This window comes from Apostichopus japonicus, chromosome 12 (assembly GCF_037975245.1).
Source record: "Apostichopus japonicus isolate 1M-3 chromosome 12, ASM3797524v1, whole genome shotgun sequence".
NCBI lineage: Eukaryota > Metazoa > Echinodermata > Holothuroidea > Aspidochirotida > Stichopodidae > Apostichopus > Apostichopus japonicus.
The window spans coordinates 25,446,476-25,465,004 of NC_092572.1; the positions used below are offsets into that span (position 1 = coordinate 25,446,476).

General features: G+C 39.7%; 2 protein-coding genes across 8 annotated transcripts in view; one reads left to right on the top strand and one right to left on the bottom strand.

The window, feature by feature from the left end:
- Positions 1-14,939, top strand: part of LOC139976771 (activating signal cointegrator 1 complex subunit 2-like) — a 26,993-nt gene extending 12,054 nt beyond the window's left edge. For all 3 annotated transcript variants that reach the window (XM_071985513.1, XM_071985514.1, XM_071985515.1), the window contains exons 9-18: positions 1,785-1,859; positions 4,081-4,188; positions 5,437-5,586; positions 5,997-6,159; positions 6,760-6,867; positions 7,879-7,982; positions 9,434-9,577; positions 10,745-10,927; positions 11,967-12,024; positions 13,212-14,939. In XM_071985513.1, coding sequence (XP_071841614.1) covers positions 1,785-1,859; positions 4,081-4,188; positions 5,437-5,586; positions 5,997-6,159; positions 6,760-6,867; positions 7,879-7,982; positions 9,434-9,577; positions 10,745-10,927; positions 11,967-12,024; positions 13,212-13,487 — 1,369 coding nt within the window. In that variant the 3' untranslated portion in view covers positions 13,488-14,939. The remainder of the gene's footprint in view (positions 1-1,784; positions 1,860-4,080; positions 4,189-5,436; positions 5,587-5,996; positions 6,160-6,759; positions 6,868-7,878; positions 7,983-9,433; positions 9,578-10,744; positions 10,928-11,966; positions 12,025-13,211) is intronic.
- Positions 13,875-18,529, bottom strand: part of LOC139976770 (protein turtle homolog B-like) — a 74,660-nt gene continuing 70,005 nt past the window's right edge. For 3 of the 5 annotated variants that reach the window (XM_071985511.1, XM_071985512.1, XM_071985510.1), the window contains one exon: positions 13,875-17,964. In XM_071985511.1, the coding sequence (XP_071841612.1) occupies positions 17,321-17,964 (644 nt within the window). In that variant the 3' untranslated portion in view covers positions 13,875-17,320. The remainder of the gene's footprint in view (positions 17,965-18,529) is intronic. The other 2 variants (XR_011796251.1, XR_011796252.1) reach the window with 2 other exon arrangements.

Consider the following 18,529-nt stretch of genomic DNA (forward strand, 5'->3'; position numbering starts at 1 on the left):
ATGAATCTGATGAGTGCAATTTCTTATGATGCAATAAAACACTTAAAAAATTGAAAAAAAAAAAATCAATCAGGCAAATCTCTTTTGTTTCAACAAACATCAGCTGTGAATGAAGCTGCATGAAACCTAACGTACAGTAGCTTTTTGTTCAAAGCCAATATCTTCAAAGAAAACTGTGATTAAAGTTTTCTACCATTTGGCCAGGCTGTCTTCTTTAATCAATGATTTGTCGGGAAAGTAAGTTTCACTTGAAGGTTAAGAGTTACAGCTCACGTTTGTGGCAATGAGCTAGATTTGGCCCATACTTTAACTTTCATAAAAATTGCACTGTTTAGTCAACGATTTACTATTTCCATATGGTAATGAGTGAAGGGATGTGATGCAAAACTTTATGTTCCCCCCCCACCCCCCAAAAAAAAAAAAAAAAAATTGATGAGCACATTTGCTTTATATTTTAGTGTCTTTCAAGTAGAATATAAGACTGGGAAATACTTGACCTGTGGGGTGGAAAGATAGCAGATGGTGATTGGGTGAGAGAGGTTGGGTGGAAAGATAGCAGATGGTGATTGGGTGAGAGAGGTGGGTGAAACGATAGCAGATGGTGATTGGTAGAGAGGGAGAGAGGTGGGGGTGGGAAAGATAGCAGATGGTGATTGGGTGAGAGAGGTTGGGTGGAAAGACAGCAGATGGTGATTGGGTGAGAGAGGTGGGTGAAACGATAGCAGATGGTGATTGGTAGAGAGGGAGAGAGGTGGGGGTGGGAAAGATAGCAGATGGTGATTGGGTGAGAGAGGTGGGTGAAACGATAGCAGATGGTGATTGGTAGAGAGGGAGAGAGGTGGGGGTGGGAAAGATAGCAGATGGTGATTGGGTGAGAGAGGTGGGTGAAACGATAGCAGATGGTGATTGGTAGAGAGGGAGAGAGGTGGGGGTGGGAAAGATAGCAGATGGTGATTGGGTGAGAGAGGTTGGGTGGAAAGACAGCAGATGGTGATTGGGTGAGAGAGGTGGGTGAAACGATAGCAGATGGTGATTGGTAGAGAGGGAGAGAGGTGGGGGTGGGAAAGATAGCAGATGGTGATTGGGTGAGAGGTTGGGTGGAAAGACAGCAGATGGTGATTGGGTGAGAGAGGTGGGTGAAACGATAGCAGATGGTGATTGGTAGAGAGGGAGAGAGGTGGGGGTGGGAAAGATAGCAGATGGTGATTGGGTGAGAGAGGTTGGGTGGAAAGATAGCAGATGGTGATTGGGTGAGAGAGGTGGGGTGAAAAGATAGCAGATGGTGATTGGTAGAGAGGGAGAGAGGTGGGGGTGGGAAAGATAGCAGATGGTGATTGGGAGGTAGAGGTGGGGTTAAAAGATAGCAGATGGTGATTGGGAGAGAGAGAGGTGGGGTGGAAAGATAGCAAATGGTGATTGGATGAGAGAGGTGGGGTGGAAAGATAGCAGATAGTGATTGGGAGAGAGAGAGAGGTGGGGTGAAAATATAGCAGATGGTGATTGGGTGAGAGATGTCAGATAGAAAGATAGCCTATGAGGATCGGTGTAGGAGGTGGTGATCTTACCTGTTTGTTTCATTCCAAAGAAACCTAGTCTGCTGAAATAATTTTGCTTTTTTAGTTATCCGGCAACATTTGCATATATACCCTGAACTAAACTCTCTTTGGGAACTAGAGAAGTTACAAAGTTCTGTTAGTTACAAGATAAGAACATGACTTCACATAAGCCTGCTGTTGTTTTCCTAAAGATAGGATGTCTCTTCATCTTTATAATCATCTTTCCAGAGTGTCCAACTTTTGTGAAGTCTTGCTGCCTCACCTGGCCAGAACTGTACAGGACGTCCAGTTAGATGACGAAAGGTAAAGAATACATATTCAAATACAAAAAAAAAATATACAAATATACAAATAAAAAACATATACAAAAAAAAATATATATACAACATATAACATAAAAAACATAAAAATATATATACAAAAAAAAACATACAAATATACAAATAAAAATCATATACAAAAAATATATATATATACATATGAAACATATAAACATATAAAACATAAAAAACATAAAAATATATATACAAAAAAAAACATATACAAATATACAAAAAAGAAAACGTATACAAATACAAAGAATACACATAAAGAATACAAATGTATGCATCCAGGTCAAAGGTCATATGAAATCAAACCTCTCTCATCCTTTCCGTTCCCACTTCAACAAAGACGAAGTGGGGAAAGCTGTCAATTTTAAATTTCTCAAGACTGAGGTACTAAGCTTTGGGTTTGACATTCATTGCTGGGACAGCAAATCGGTCTTCATTCCTAAACCATCTGTGGCTGACAATTGGGTTGCTAATCATCAGCTGTGACAGCAGCTAAATGCGGAGTAGAAAGGATGACATCTCGTTACCAAACAAGGGTCACGAATTTCTGTTACGAAAAGACGAGGCACAAAACGGTTCTTTAATTCCAAGGACGTCGCTAATCATTTAAAGTGTAAAAGAAAACAAACAAGGTATTCCATTGACAGTGTTTCAAGTGTACAAGGCTGTAAGCACGAGTACCTGTACTTGAGTTTGTACTAGTTACAAGAGGGATTCCCCCTGGCAGGAGTACAAGTATGAGTACAAGGCTGTAAGCATGAGTACCTGTACTTGAGTTTGTACTAGTTACAAGAGGAATTACCCCTAGCAGGAGTACAAGTATGAGTACAAGGCTGTAAGCATAAGTACCTGTACTTGATTTTGTACTAGTTACAAGAGGAATTACCCCTGGCAGGAGTACAAGTATGAGTACAATGTTGTTAAAGCATGAGTACCTGTACTTGAGTTTGTACTAGTTACAAGAGGAATTACCCCTAGCAGGAGTACAAGTATGAGAACAAGGCTGTAAGCATGAGTACCTGTACTTGATTTTGTACTAGTTACAAGAGGAATTACCCCTAGCAGGAGTACAAGAGAGTACAAGGCTGTAAGCATGAGTACCTGTACTTGATTTTGTACTAGTTACAAGAGGAATTACCCCTAGCAGGAGTACAAGTATGAGTACAAGGCTGTTAAAGCATGAGTACCTGTACTTGATTTTGTACTAGTTACAAGAGGAATTACCCCTGGCAGGAGTACAAGTATGAGTACAAGGCTGTAAGCATGAGTACCTGTACTTGAGTTTGTACTAGTTACAAGAGGAATTACCCCTAGCAGGAGTACAAGTATGAGTACAAGGCTGTAAGCATGAGTACTTGTACTTGATTTTGTACTAGTTACAAGAGGAATTACCCCTGGCAGGAGTACAAGTATGAGAACAAGGCTGTAAGCATGAGTACCTGTACTTGATTTTGTACTAGTTACAAGAGGAATTACCCCTAGCAGGAGTACAAGTATGAGAACAAGGCTGTAAGCATGAGTACCTGTACTTGATTTTGTACTAGTTACAAGAGGAATTACCCCTAGCAGGAGTACAAGAGAGTACAAGGCTGTAAGCATGAGTACCTGTACTTGATTTTGTACTAGTTACAAGAGGAATTACCCCTAGCAGGAGTACAAGTATGAGTACAAGGCTGTTAAAGCATGAGTACCTGTACTTGATTTTGTACTAGTTACAAGAGGAATTACCCCTGGCAGGAGTACAAGTATGAGTACAAGGCTGTAAGCATGAGTACCTGTACTTGAGTTTGTACTAGTTACAAGAGGAATTACCCCTAGCAGGAGTACAAGTATGAGTACAAGGCTGTAAGCATGAGTACTTGTACTTGATTTTGTACTAGTTACAAGAGGAATTACCCCTGGCAGGAGTACAAGTATGAGTACAAGGCTGTAAGCATGAGTACCTGTACTTGAGTTTGTACTAGTTACAAGAGGAATTACCCCTAGCAGGAGTACAAGTATGAGTACAAGGCTGTAAGCATGAGTACTTGTACTTGATTTTGTACTAGTTACAAGAGGAATTACCCCTGGCAGGAGTACTTGTACTATTTAATGTTGTAGAAAACCAATAAAACGAGACGAAATATTGATATTCGGCAAGAGCAGTGCTAGCCCGTTATAAACTCTCTTTTCGTTCTTCTTTTTCTTGGTAGGCTGAGAGGAGATCTGAGGAATAAGTTGATCATTGCCAAAGTTAGTCTTGCTAAAGTCTGTCATCTCATGATAAAGACATGTTGTATACAGCCAGCCCTTGAATGTAGGTAAGACATGCAGGCAGTGGCGGACTGGGCATTTGGGCAATGCCTGGTGGCCTGGTGGGCCGGTGGGTTGGTGGGCCGGTGGGCTGAGCAGCCTGGTCAAAATTACAGCCCATTTTCACAGTAGTTATACAATAGAATACAGACGGGCTGTGTAGAAATATATTTTTCATTGTGGGAATCAGCTCATGAAATCTCCATGTTGGCAACCTGTCCGTACCAATGGATTTTATTTAGGTATTTTTTCAAGCATGTTGTCACAAAAAGCTTGAAAAAACTAAATAAAATCCAGTCTAAAACATATAATTTTGTCAAAATTTTTTTTCCACTTTCCTCAGTGTCAATCAAGTGTTGCTTCTGGAAAATTATTTTTGGGTCCTTTTTTTTAAGGAATATTGTAACCTACAAAATTGAGAAATATAGCACCATTTTGCAACTAGGCATTCCTTAACTTCATTAGACCCCTCCCCCATGGCGGTGATCACTATGTAAGTAGCATATCAATGAATAATGGGCCGGTCTAGGTGGAAAATGCCCGGGCCAGTTTTAAGACCCAGTATGCCCCTGAAACTACCAAATTGCAGGTTCCATAAAACCCCTCAAGGGCGAACACGTGTAGGTAACAATCGTGGTTAGATAATGAATTCAAGCCGGGGCAGGATATGAAAAGTCCAAATTGTTTTTGTTTTACCCTTTTTAGACTAAGTCAACTTTTCCAATTTTTGGCTAAAATGGATTTTTTTTTAAAAGAAAAACAGTAAAATATGACCTGTTACAGATGAGAAACTATTGGCTTGTTCCTGCATGACAAACCCCACCATTTAGTATTATTCACAATCGCCCAGATGAAAGAGTCATTAATGTTTCTAATGCTTGCCACATTTATCAACCCCACTGTAGCCACTAGTTGCAAGTTGTACAGGAAACATGTCTTTGAAAAGTCTCATGAACATGTGAAAACATTTAGGAACATGCACATTTACCTATGTTTAGGTCGTCGCTGTGATTTTTTAATTTATATCCAGGTATTTTGATCGTCAACAAGAAAAGATGCAGGTTATGAACAGCTGCCTGCAGGTTGTTACTTTGGTCTATAGTAAAACTGCAACGTTATCTTAAGAGTTTCTGCAGTGTCGATGTACTAGTTTGAAAATGTAATTGAACCCACTTTTTTTAACGACATAATCCAGTTTCTGTGAGAATCATCATTCTCTTCAAATCTCTCTTTTCGGCCATCTTTTCTGCGTTCAGCGGCCGGGAGGATGAAGTGATTCGTCACGTCGAACGCTATCTCCACACGATGTCATCCATCCTCTCTGACAAGATGTTCCTGGCTGCGATGGCTGAGCAATATTCCATACAAGAGGACTTGGAGCTGGTCTTACAGAGCTCAACGCAGGTGTATCCTTCGCTAGGCGTATTTAACAATGGCGCCCTCCTGCTCCCAAAATTGGGCTGCACGAGTGATCAGTTGTTCTAAGAGGGTTCTTTCCAAAAAGGATGTGTTGTATAAACCAAATTAAAAAAAATGTCAAAAAAATTGGTTGTTGGATAATTCCTGAAGACTGAAGGTGATTTCATTTGAAGTTAATTAATAATCATATAGCAGCAGAACTTTTTGAGTTTTGTTCCTGATATCTAAGAACTATCCTCTTCATAAATGGTAGATGAAGATAAACGAGAGGGTTTATTTGATTTTTATGTTGGCATATTTGGTCATATTCACAAAGATGTTTGATGCTATAACGCTATTCTTGTGCTCGCAATGGTTGTTTCCCCAGTACGTATTTCGTCTTAACAAATGCAATCAGAGATGAAGCCAGGACGCAATTCATCCTTGACGGCGTCAACTCAGCTATCGAGATGTACAGCCAGAAAATCCCAGCGATGACACCAACTGTGAGACAAAGCGAAGAAAGTGCTGCCACCAACTTTACAGATGATTATCAGACAGATACATATGTGGAGGATCATGTATGTAACAAGATACAAACATCTGTTCATAATCTGTTAATTATGTAAATGAGAAATCGGTTACATGTGTTGTTTAAAACCGTTTAGAATATGACCTCTCAGCATTATTAAGTTTGACAATTGGCCAAAGTGTGCCCACACCAGGACTCAGATTAACAGATATCAGTGACAGCAAATTATCAAAAACGAAAATCTGTCGCTATTCAGAACAGACAAACAGCTTGTAATAGGCATGACCTACCACACTTTTATATACCAGAGGCAGCCAGCCTAGTCTACTTTGCATTTAAGAGTTGAGGCTGTTGCTACGGCTGTGATAAACTGGTAAGGTTTAATATAATTGCTACATTACTAAAGCAATTAGAGTGAATGTGGAATAGATATGTGGAAAGCAGCCAGCCCATGGTTATGGTATATTTTAGTTATACAGTCTTGCACCAAGGCCTTCTCCAATGACTTTCAAAGGGTAACCGCTGGTTACTGGTCACCCACTCACGCACCCCACGTGTGCACAATTCATATTGAAATAACCATAGTCAATACGATATATGCTTTAATTTTGTCTTGAATCAGTTGCATTTTTGTTTTACTTCCGTGCAGGCTTCAGCGATGGGTGCTTCAGCTCCCAGAAAAACCGGAGTTGAACTGGAGTCTCTGATTACCGAAGTGAAAGATCTACTTCCTGGTCTTGGGGATGGCTTTCTTGAGGTACCTGACAAAAGTTTCTATGGCAACATCCTTTCCATGTTATCCTTTGTCTTTTTTTTTTTGGTGGAATGTAATTTCTTGAAGGAGGTTAAGAATAAACCGAGGTGAAAAGGGCTGTATAGGTTGCTAGCATTAAAGGCTGGATAGCTCCGGTTCCTGACAGGGCCCTGAGATCAGGGCCCTCTCACCATTCGTCAGATACTATCTTGACAATAAAAACTGTGCTATAGTCACATTGATAATGGCAGTAGCATTCGAAGAGATGAAACCTAGCATATTGGAGGTCGGGGGTTCGACACCCCGTCCACCCAGCCATAAGCTAAAGTGGGGTGATTTCTTTCAGGAAAAAAATCCATTGGTTTTCCTGCCTTAAATGGTCTTCAAAATGGGTAAGAAAAATCCAGATTGAGCTAAATTGGTAAACTGTAAAATGGCCACTTGATACATGAAGTGTTAAAGTATTATGAGGGATAAGGGTCCTCTCACTTGCACTTGCATTGTGTATGTATGCATATGTGTATATTTATGTACTGTGGGTGGTGGGAGTGGGTGGGTTATACGTATTGGGTTGGTGTGTGGGTGGATATAAGTGTTACTGTTTTCTTGTATTGTTCTCTCTATTTACTTATGGGAGCACTCTACTAGACAAGCCCTCTGGGTTTTTTTGGAGTGCTTCCTTTCACAAATTTCCCTGTTGTTGATATGTTTTGTATCTTAGTTAACTTCTGTATTTATATTGTGAAGATACAATTAAATGAATGAATGAATATGTGACTGCTTAGCATTGTAAATAACTGGCTTCCAGACCGACATTATTATTATTATTATAATTGCAGCTTTAATGTTCAGAATATTTCGGGTGTATTTTTGTGTTGCTGTCATCATTTGCAGCCAAAATAATCAGAGTGGGTTGTTAGCATTATCATCTCATTTTCATACATACATGTGAGAATTCAATGTAATTTCGGCTTGCCAATGTTTTTTTTTATCTTTTCTCTCTTTTTGGCCTAGATATGTTTAGAGGAATATAATTATGACACTGCCAAGCTCATCAATGATATCTTGGAGGGAAACCTCCCCCCAGGTCTCCAAGAGTTGGACCGGAATATCCCGAGGTGAGTAGAAATGAGCCTCCCCGGGTTAAAAGGAAAATCGAAAAGGCATAAACCTCTCACTATCCATCAAGATCATTCCTAGGTTTACAGAGATTTTCTGAAAATTGACCAGTTGCACAGATCCTCTACTGGAAGGATGCTTGCGTGACTGAGCCTTATAATCTGACACTATTCTACTGTGCGGGAAGATGCTTACTTAATTGATGCATTGACGAGATCCGTTATCTCGTCAAAACGTCAATTTTCTGAAATTTGTCATTTTGTCGAGATGGTAGTAAGTGTGCAACTCGTCAATTTGCAGAAAATTGAAGCATTGACGAGATCCGTTCTCTCGTCAAAACGTCAATTTCCTGAATTTTGTCACGTTACCATCTCGTCAACTCGTCAATTTGCAGATAACTGTCGTTTTGTCAAGTCAGTATTACTCGTCAATGCAATGTCCCTTCTACGCTTCCGTACATTCCCTTCCCAACTTGTAAGACAAATGGTCTGGCAGTCTGCTCAGTTGTGCAACTTACCTACCTTACCTAAGTGCAACTTACCTACCTTACATAAGTTGTACCTTTACCTAAGTCAAACAGCAACTCTTCAGACTTAGTATTCCCTCACTAGATTTTACGAGGCTCTACCCTAGGTTGTGGACAAATCGTACTGATGTTTCATCACTCGCTACATTTGTGAAAATCTACCCAAGTTTTGAGGACAAAGTCACCGGCACCTCCCTCATTAAGTTGTGTAGATCTACTTATGTTTGAGGACAAATGAACTAATAGGGAGTGTTAGCTCAGTGGTTAACGCCGGTGCCTTCCAATCATAAGGTCCCCAGTTCAAGTCACTCCAAGATTAATGTATGTCGTCCAGTTACAGAGTTGTTGACAATTGACAATTCATAATCATGGACGTTAAGATATGAATGTAAGAGACTGACTTCGGTGAGCTTGCGGCTTTGATAAGCCAATGATGGCTTGTTCGCGAGTTCCTGCTTGCAGGAGGATCTAAAATACATACATGAACGGGCATCTCCCTACCTTAGGTTTGGAAAGACTACCCAGGTTGATGACAAGTGGGACAGACGACCAACTGTTAGTCAAATGAAACTATCTCTGGGGTAAACCCGAGTATTATAATAATGAAATCTGTATGGTAATGAGAGCTAGTCAGTTGGTACGATTTTCCAGTGCTAATACCACTCTATACTGTCCTATCATATCATGTTTCAAAGCACTCGTACTGACAGTAAGAACAGTTCTCAACCGTTCATCTGATAGAAACATGATGTTCATACTGTCAGTACAGTATGCTTCTGAAGCAGGAAATAGATAAAAGTATAGATTATAAAAAAAATATATATATATATTTATATATATAAAAAATTTGGTACCAACTGGATAGTAAGAGTCTTCTATTGATATCTAACCTCCATTTTCCTGATTTCTCTTCTGTGTGTTTAGAGATGCCCAACCGGAACCGGTCCATCGAGCAGTAGCTGATGAATCTGATCTTCTGACTTCCAGGGGTAACGTCTACGATGGCGACGAATTTGATATTTTTGCAGGACAGAGTGTCGATACCTCAAAAATCCATAAAGGGAAGAAGTGAGTGTTGAATCTGCCATTCCCCGTGATATCGTTGTTATAAACTATGAAATAAACTTGGAAGTTTACTTGGCAGTTTTCTTTGCGAAATTGTTAAATGAAAGTCTTCTCTGTTATAGAAGTCTGTTATAGAACTGTCCCTTGTCTACTAATCCCCTTACATGTATCTCTTTGTGTTCACCATGCTCATTAACTTGTCTGTATTCTGTGCGTTTTGTCCCTTCTGTTACTGTTACTTGTCATTTAGCCTTTGAAGAAGATCCTGCTAGGATCGAAACGTCAGGCCAACTTACTTGTACACATTCTCTTACACAGGCTCTCTAGTGGATAAGCAGTTTGCTATCAGTTTAGTTTATTTTGATAGAACTGTGCTGTGTAAAAAATTGATGCGACTGTTTTTTCCTTTTGTAAATTTCTTAAAATGAAATTTGGTATTTTATAACAACAAAAGGTAAGCAGAGTTAATACCACCTTTGTAATTAAAAGCAGTCTCTGCTTCTGTGCCACCTGGCAGACAATTTCACTCTCGTTTGGGAGATGGCGAGATATTATAAATTGGTTGGTGAAAATACCGACTCGGTAACTTTCAAGTAACATCCATGCTGCTTCACAAATTGTGTTGTGAGGAGGGTTAATTTGAGTTTGTCATATACAATTCCTGCATTACTTTATTAATTATTTTATATGAATATTCTTAATTAAAACGCAAAGGTGATGAGAATGAAAACACAAAGGTGATGAGATCGTAACACAAAGGTTGTTGTCATCACTTTGAACTTGATCAATGATATATATATATATATATATATATCATTATTTTTGATCCGCACTTAGACATAATAACTGGGATTTGTTTGGAGGTGTTCCTCGAAGCACAATAGTGCAAAATTCCAATTGGTTGATGGATGCATGCAAGAATTAAGGATTGATCGATCAATTGATTGACGGATGAATGGAAGATTAATGGATGGATTGAATGATTGATTAATTGACTGATGGATGGCTGGATCACTGTAGATATATATACATATATTTATATATATATATATATATGTATAAATATATATATATATATATATACATATACACATATATATTTTCATATATATATATATAGTAAAAGTTGAAAGTTTTCATATATTTTTCATCTTGTACTTATTATTCTAGGGAAGACGCAGACCTGAGGACAATCCTGGCGGATAAATCCAGTCTCCGAGACTTGCGGTCTACCTACGAGGATTACTACTACGAATACGACGACGAATACGAAGATGAATACGACGACACCTACGATACGGTCAACGTAGGTGCACAGGACAAAGACAGTGCAGAGGAACTCACAGATGGAAGGTTAGGCTTTGATTAGGCTAGGACAGGTTAGGCTAGGTGAGACGTTGTTTAGGCTATCAGTGAATCAGTGACAAAAATATGTCATCTCTGCGAGCAGTGTGGCATGAACTGAACCTATGGCTGAGATCCTAACAATCATTCTTTTGAGTACAGACATTTCCATCCAGCTTTGACTAGGAGTTAACCACCAATTGTTTTTTTTTTTTATATTATCTTTCATCTCAATGTTTAGTATAAACATTGAGATTGACATCATGCCAGAAACCTTAAAACTCATGAGATCTAGGGGACAAATGATGCAACCGCGGTCCAAAAATCATTTAAAGAACTTACATAATTCGTGCCTAAAACCTTAAAACTCATAGATTTCTAGGGGACAAATGATGCTACCGAGGTCCACAATCATTTAAAGAACTTACATGAATCATGCCTGAAACCTTAAACTCATAATTTCTAGGGGACAAATGATACAACCGCAGTCCAAAAATCATTTAATTTACTAACATATTCAGCTATAGTGTATTAAAGCATTGCCATGACTACAATCCAGTAGTAGTAAGGCATTGTTCATTTGATTAATCTGTAGGAGTTGATTGGTGGGAGAATAGATAGTTGGATCGATGAAGGGATGGATAAATGATTGATGGATGAATCAAGAACTAATGATTGATTGATTGATCAATGGATTGGTGGATGAATGGAACATGAATGGATGGATTGAGTGAATGATCAATTGGTTGGCTGATGACAATTCTGGCTGGATCCATCTTCTTTTTGAAGTCTTTTAAGTTATTATAACTCCTTGATCATATTTTTGTTTCATGTTCGTCATTCTCTTTGATAATAAAGTCAGGTTCAACAAAGCAATGTTTGTGAAAAGCCCACAGAATTATGCAGTATTCTTCATAATTCACTTTAATTCACTAAATTCTTCATAATGCACTATCTGCCAAAATGAACCCCACTGTCACCCCTGCTGCCCCTGTATAGTTAATTTGTATACCTAATGCAACATAAGTTTTTGATGCTTGATTTTCAGACCATTCACAATACCAAGGGTGTTACAACAACAAGGGAGGAGAGAAAGAGAATCAGAGGTATGTAGAAGAATATTCTCTTTCTTGAGGCCCCCGATTATTTGTGTAAGATGTTTACTAAGCGTGTTTTGTCATACCATATAAGAAGTATATCTGCTACTACTTTAAACGTTCCCGCCACCCGCACAAAACAGTTTGGCAACCGTGTATTTTCTGAAACTGGGGGCCAGGCTGTGGAACGACTTTCCATCTTTGGTTGCTAATCAATCCACATTTCTCTCTTTCAAAAAAAAGCTCTGAAGATAGCAAGTAAATCCTCTTTTTTCTGTCTTGTTGCTGTTTTTGTTCATTTGTATGTTTTATTTTTTCCTTGTAAAGCGCCATAGAATATCATTTCAGTTATGGCGCTATATCAGGGATGAGCCTGGGGTAAAAGAAAATCACGGAACTTTGCAAAATGCGGTATAGGCTCCAGTTTGCGTATACTACAATGTGTTAGGATAAAAGTTTTTGTCCCGAGGTAGAAAAGAAATCACGGATATTCCGCGAATTCGCAGAAAAAGCTCATGCCTGGTTATGGCGCTATATGAATGCCTTATATATATTTATTCGATGTTAGCAGACTTTCTGGGTAGGATGGTCCCTACCGATCGATGGTGCAGTCCAAGTCAGAGTTTTAAGGCATTGTCATTTTCTTAATCAAACTTTGGTTGAAATCTTTTTAAGCCTTGCAGCTGCAACAGTAACACAAAAGTAGACTAAATTTGTGACACACACAATTACCTTTATGTTTAAAGAGTTGCAACACTCTCTGCTTAGGTAACAATAAAATGATTGCAAAAGCGTATGATGCATCTGCAGGTTTATCGAGGAGGCATTTAAAATATGTGTGAATTTATGTTGAAAAATGGGTCAGTCAGAAAAAAAAACAGCAAATCTTTGTTTCAAACTGAACAAGCTTTGCACTTTAAGTCATGTATTTAGAGAACACTTGTATTTAATGACTATTCTGACATACCGCCCTCTATTCTGTTTAATTGTATAAATCTATTGAATAATTGAGTTGATCACAAGATGGCTACCTGACTATATCAATCATATTTAATAATCACTATTGTTTAACATTGTGAATTTCTTCTTTTACAATTTATCTTCTGTTGAAGACCCTGTCTGTTGAAGAACTTATTCCCAGACTGTTTTTTCAATAAAATTTTCAAAAGTGTTAAACCTTTTCTTCTTTAATACAGGAGGACGAAGGAGAAGAGGAAGACTCACCTCCTCCCCATCCTCCAAGGGATGAGTTTGTTCCAAGACCGCCATCGCAGGTCACCAGAGGCAGAGGCCGTGGGAGGGGTAGAGGATCCGCTGCGAGAGGAGGAGGCGGAGGGGGGTCTGGAAGGGGTGGAGGACAGGGCGGCAGCAATCCCTCCAATCGGAGAGGAAACGAGAGACAAAAATCATCTCGGGCAAACCACAACAGAAAATCCCAGGCATCAAAGAAGAGAGGCAGAGGAATGTTCTAGGGGTGACAGAGGTAACCAGCAGTTTAAGTAGGTCAAAGGTTAGGCATCGGATGACTGGGACACAATAGTAGTAGATAAAGTGCAAATGGTGTTGTTTTTAGGTCTGTTTTCTGCTTATGCTCTAGGGTTTTAGAGTAGATGGCAAGGTTCTCATTACTCCTAAATTTTCATATTTGCTTTCTAAACCTCAATCTTGAGATCCAGACTGGATCGTATCTGATTTTTCACTGGGAGACTGGATCGTATCGGATCTTTCTCTGGGAGACTGGATCGTATCGGTCTTTCACTGGGAGACTGGATCGTATCGGATCTTTCACTGGGAGTCTTACAGCTGGTATCATTTCATAGTGGTGGGCCTTGTTTGTAGCGTACTGCTGCAGACAAGAAAAGGTTGCACTCGTCTGTGACGAATGGTTTCTCATTTTATTGATTAATTTTCTCACTTTTTTTATCTGAAATACAAAGAATTCTTCAATATGATACAGAGTTAACTTAATAAGGCTACTTATTAATAGAGTGGTGAGAATTATTACTACAATTTTACAGCCAAAGTGTTTGAAAATAGATTAATTGCCCCCCCCCCCCCGGTCAATACCGCAAAGATAGTGGCCGGGTGAAAAATATTAAGGGTTTGAATGGAATCGTTGATCATAACGGAAATGTCCACAATTATAGCAGGTAACAGCCATGTATGAAATAGTTGGTTTACTATTTCAAAATTTTATATCACTGATCATGAAATTTTGATATTGGCAAATGTGTGGAGTTAAGGAGTTGAGATGTGTAATTAATATTTATCAAAATTTGGGAAATTTCGAGTTCACAAACGGCACACGTGGCAATTATCCACAGTTATTCTTTAATCTTTTGCAGATTTGATTATATACCGACTCTTAGAACGTGCTCGTACTATGTAGCAACAAGTTCTACGAAATGTTCTTTTGCACCATATTTTGAGTTGTAATGCAACAGATATTCTTCAACCTTTTGCAGGTTTGATTATATACCGACTCCTGGTACATGCTCGTACTATCATGTAGCAACAATTTCTACGAAATGTTAGGATGCACCATATTTTGAGTTGTAATGCCATTAAGTGGATCCACTAGACCAGTCTAGTTTGTTTGAAAACAAGTTTGTTTGGTTATTTGAAAACATTATCTTTTTTTAAGCAAGTTTGTGACCTTTTAGCACATTTGCCAGTTGGGTCTTCAGTTGTAAGAATCAATCCAGAGTGTTTTTTTCAAAACTCATGGTTTATATGCATCAAATGAACATTCCATTTCTACAGTCCAGTCACAGTTTGTATAGTGAAAGAAAAAGTTAATGACAGGCAGTTTACTTATCCTACCTACTTAAGCAATTAAAAACTGTATGAAAAAGTATCTTTGTGAGTTGTTGATTAAAACAAATCTTAAATAAATAAATGATTTACTATGAAGGAGTTGTTGATCGATGGGCTTAATAACGATTTTAAAATCGGTGGTGTCAATTCTAAAATATGCATAATTATCATTCCTAAAAAAATATCTTAAGTACTTTATATAATACAATGCCTAATTGGTCAGATCAACTCTAAGCTGTTACTTAATCTGGATCACTACTTTCAAATGAGTACTCTGAAAATAGTACTGCAATCTTTAGACGTCCATCCCCGCCCGGTTCAATTGATATTTGTTAATAATAAGCAGCAAATGTTTCCACTCACAAGATGGACTTTGATATTAACACATGCTTAACAGTATTGCGGTAAAAACCACCATGTGAAAATATTGTGTAATACATGATACATAACTGTTGAAGAGCACCTTTGCAGGAAATTTCCAAACAAATTTTAATCTTAATGCAGCGAATTAACAACTGCTGAGCAAGAACGGCTTCAAATATTTACCTTCATATTAAACAATTCAAAACAACATACAAAACAACATGCGAAACTAACATAAAAAAAGTTGCAAGATAAAATGATTTCTATATATAATACAGTGATCGTTGAAAGATTTGATGATCACCTCAGCTCTGCAGACAATGTGTGGTTACATCCTGATCAAACGTTTCCCGTCACTCAGGAGGTTTTGAGATCGGGGGATGGGGGGGGGAAGGGGGGAGAGGTGGAACTACAAAGACCAAACATTTTCTTCATACCGACAAAGTAAGACCAGACATCCCCAATTTATGAGGACAGTCCCCCCCTCCTCCTCCCGGGGGCTTTCATGTTACCATCCCTGGATTATAAGCGTCCAATGGAATATTCCGGTATTCAGTGGAGAGCCAGTAACTAAATTTTCAATTTGGACATTAACCTTAAAGCATAGCACCACCAGACACTGGGCTGATGTCATATCACGACATTTTCAACATCACCATTATTAAATGTTCCGGGACGTGAGGTAACCATGGTATGGTTACATCATGTCCCCAGACTTGAGGTCACCATGATATGATTACCGCATGTCCCCGGATTTGAGGTAATCATGATATGGTTACCCGGACCCATGTCCCCGGACGTGAGGTAACCATGATATGGTTACATCATGTCCCCAGACTTGGTCACCATGATATGATTACCGCATGTCCCCGGATTTGAGGTAATCATGATATGGTTACCCGGACCCATGTCCCCGGACGTGAGGTAACCATGATATGGTTACATCATGTCCCCGGACTTGAGGACACCATGATATGATTACCTCATGTCCCCGGTTTTGAGGTAATCATGATATGGTTACCCGGACGTGAGATATCCATGATATGGTTACCTCATGTCCCCAGACTTGAGGTAACCATGATATGATTACCTCATGTCCCCGGACTTGAGGTAACCATGATATGGTTACCTCCTGTCCCCGGATGTTAGGTTACCATGATATGATTTCCTCATGTCCCCGGACATGAGGTAACCATGACATGGTTATATCATGTCCCCGGACGTGAGGTAACCATGATATTTTTAACTTATGTCCCCAGACTTGAGGTAACCATGATATGATTACCTCATGTCCCCGGACCGTTACATCCTGTCCCCGGATGTGAGGTAACCAAGATATGGTTACCTTAAATGCTTCGAGAAGTACAACCGAAGACGATATCTCTCTTGTTGATTGTATGACCCTTATGAAAAATGATACCCTCCTCGGACCACCTCACTAACTGGTATCTGAGCGATGGGTGACAAATGGGTTTCAAAAGCACACTTGGTATTCAAAAATGTTTCCCTGATACAGTTGAAGACTGACTAGTAATATCCTCCATGGCAACAGGTCTTGAAAGCAATTATACCGTTACCATGGCAATGTTGGTGGTGTCAATTGTACTGACGACCTCTCACAGTAGCCTCTGTATAAACATGATTTCTTATTGCACATGACAGTTTGGTGCTTTATTCACAACTTTCCATCACAGCGTACCAACTGTTAATTTTTCAAATTTGCATAGTGTACAAAAAAAAAATTGCTGTGAAAACGGGCACATCTCACCCAATTTGAACTACAATACACATCCAATGACAAACAAGCTTCCAAACGAGAGTTGAATTCAAATTAAGAACTACAGAAGGCACATCTCCTACAAGAGAGAGTGGCTGGGAGCAGTCTACCAGGTGTCTTTGGGTATGTGATTTTGGAACGTATATCCGACTTATGGAAGAAGCCATTTCTACGTGGTACGTCGTGACACCGATTCCACAAACTAGCAGTTTGCACACGAGGCTCCTGCGCTTGCAGCGCATCATAACAAGGCTCCTGCGCTTGAAGCGCATAATAACAAGTCCGTCGTCCAATCAGTAAACACAGCCAGCTGCTCTGCGAGTAATTCTTATTATCCTTTACGTTCCGTTAGACTACCGTCGTCTTCCTCGGTGACTTGGCTCCAGAGTCGGTTCCCGACTGTTCCCTACGATATTCTTCAAATTCTCTTTTCAGTTCTTCGCACCTCTTCTCCTTCTTCTCCGTCTCGTCCAAATCGTACACGGGGTTCGAGGAAGACGATTGGCTCAGCTCGTCGTCGGACTCATAAAACTTTCTCAACGCGTCCAGTAGGTCCTGCTCGAGTCTGGGATCTTTTTTAGTCAGGTCATTGTCGTCTTCGCCTGAGTCTGGCAGAGTCTGACTACTGGCATTAGGCAAGTTAGAGGACTCCTCCGAGACGAACGGCCCGCTGTCCCGACCCCGAGGGCCCACCGAAGTGTTCCTGCTCCCGTAGCCACTGCTAAGAGAGTGGTGGCTTTCTTGGGGGGAGAGGGTGTCCTTACGGTGTTGGTAGCTGTCACTCTGGCCAAAGTCTGGTAGTGGGCCCACCATGCTGACGTCCTGCGGATCAGCCGATGAAAGAAGACACTCTTGATTGGTGGACATGGAGAGAGGTGAAATGGAAACGGCAGGCAGGGATTGGTTCGAGGGACGAGGGGTGCTCTTGACTGGGGGATGTCCTTGGCGAGATGGGATAGGCTCTCCACCGTTTGGAGATGCTTCAAAAGTATCTGTATTAGAACAATGTAAAACGAAACACTCAACAACAACAACAAAAAAGCAAAAATGTGAAACATGTTAAACAGATGACAGGTATAAATATTACTTCCCCTTGATTCAAGTAAGGGAACCTATGGTTCGACATGATACCACATCTAGATACCACATCAATGATACCACATCTAGAGATTACCATCATTGGAAATCCAAGTTTAGACTTCCAAAGATCTCATATCAATACTGGCTAGAGCTTTAGGAAAATGATCAACTTATTGCATTTGGTTTATTAAGAAGACAATGGGGGGGAGGGGGGCAGGGAAGGGGGGTTGTGTCCATGCTTTTTTCCCCTCTTCCTCATTCTTGTTTAAAGCCCACCACCTGTAATTTGTTTTTTGAATATTCATAAATGTTAATTTATTTAACAATTACTACTCATCATTTTCTTTTTTGTTCTCTTCGAGCCGCTTGTCGTATGTTAGTTTCGGGCTCAAAGCTACCACCATGAGGACTTAACAGCTAGAATATATAACAACAGTGCACTCTGTATTTGACATCATGCAACCGTGGGGGACATAC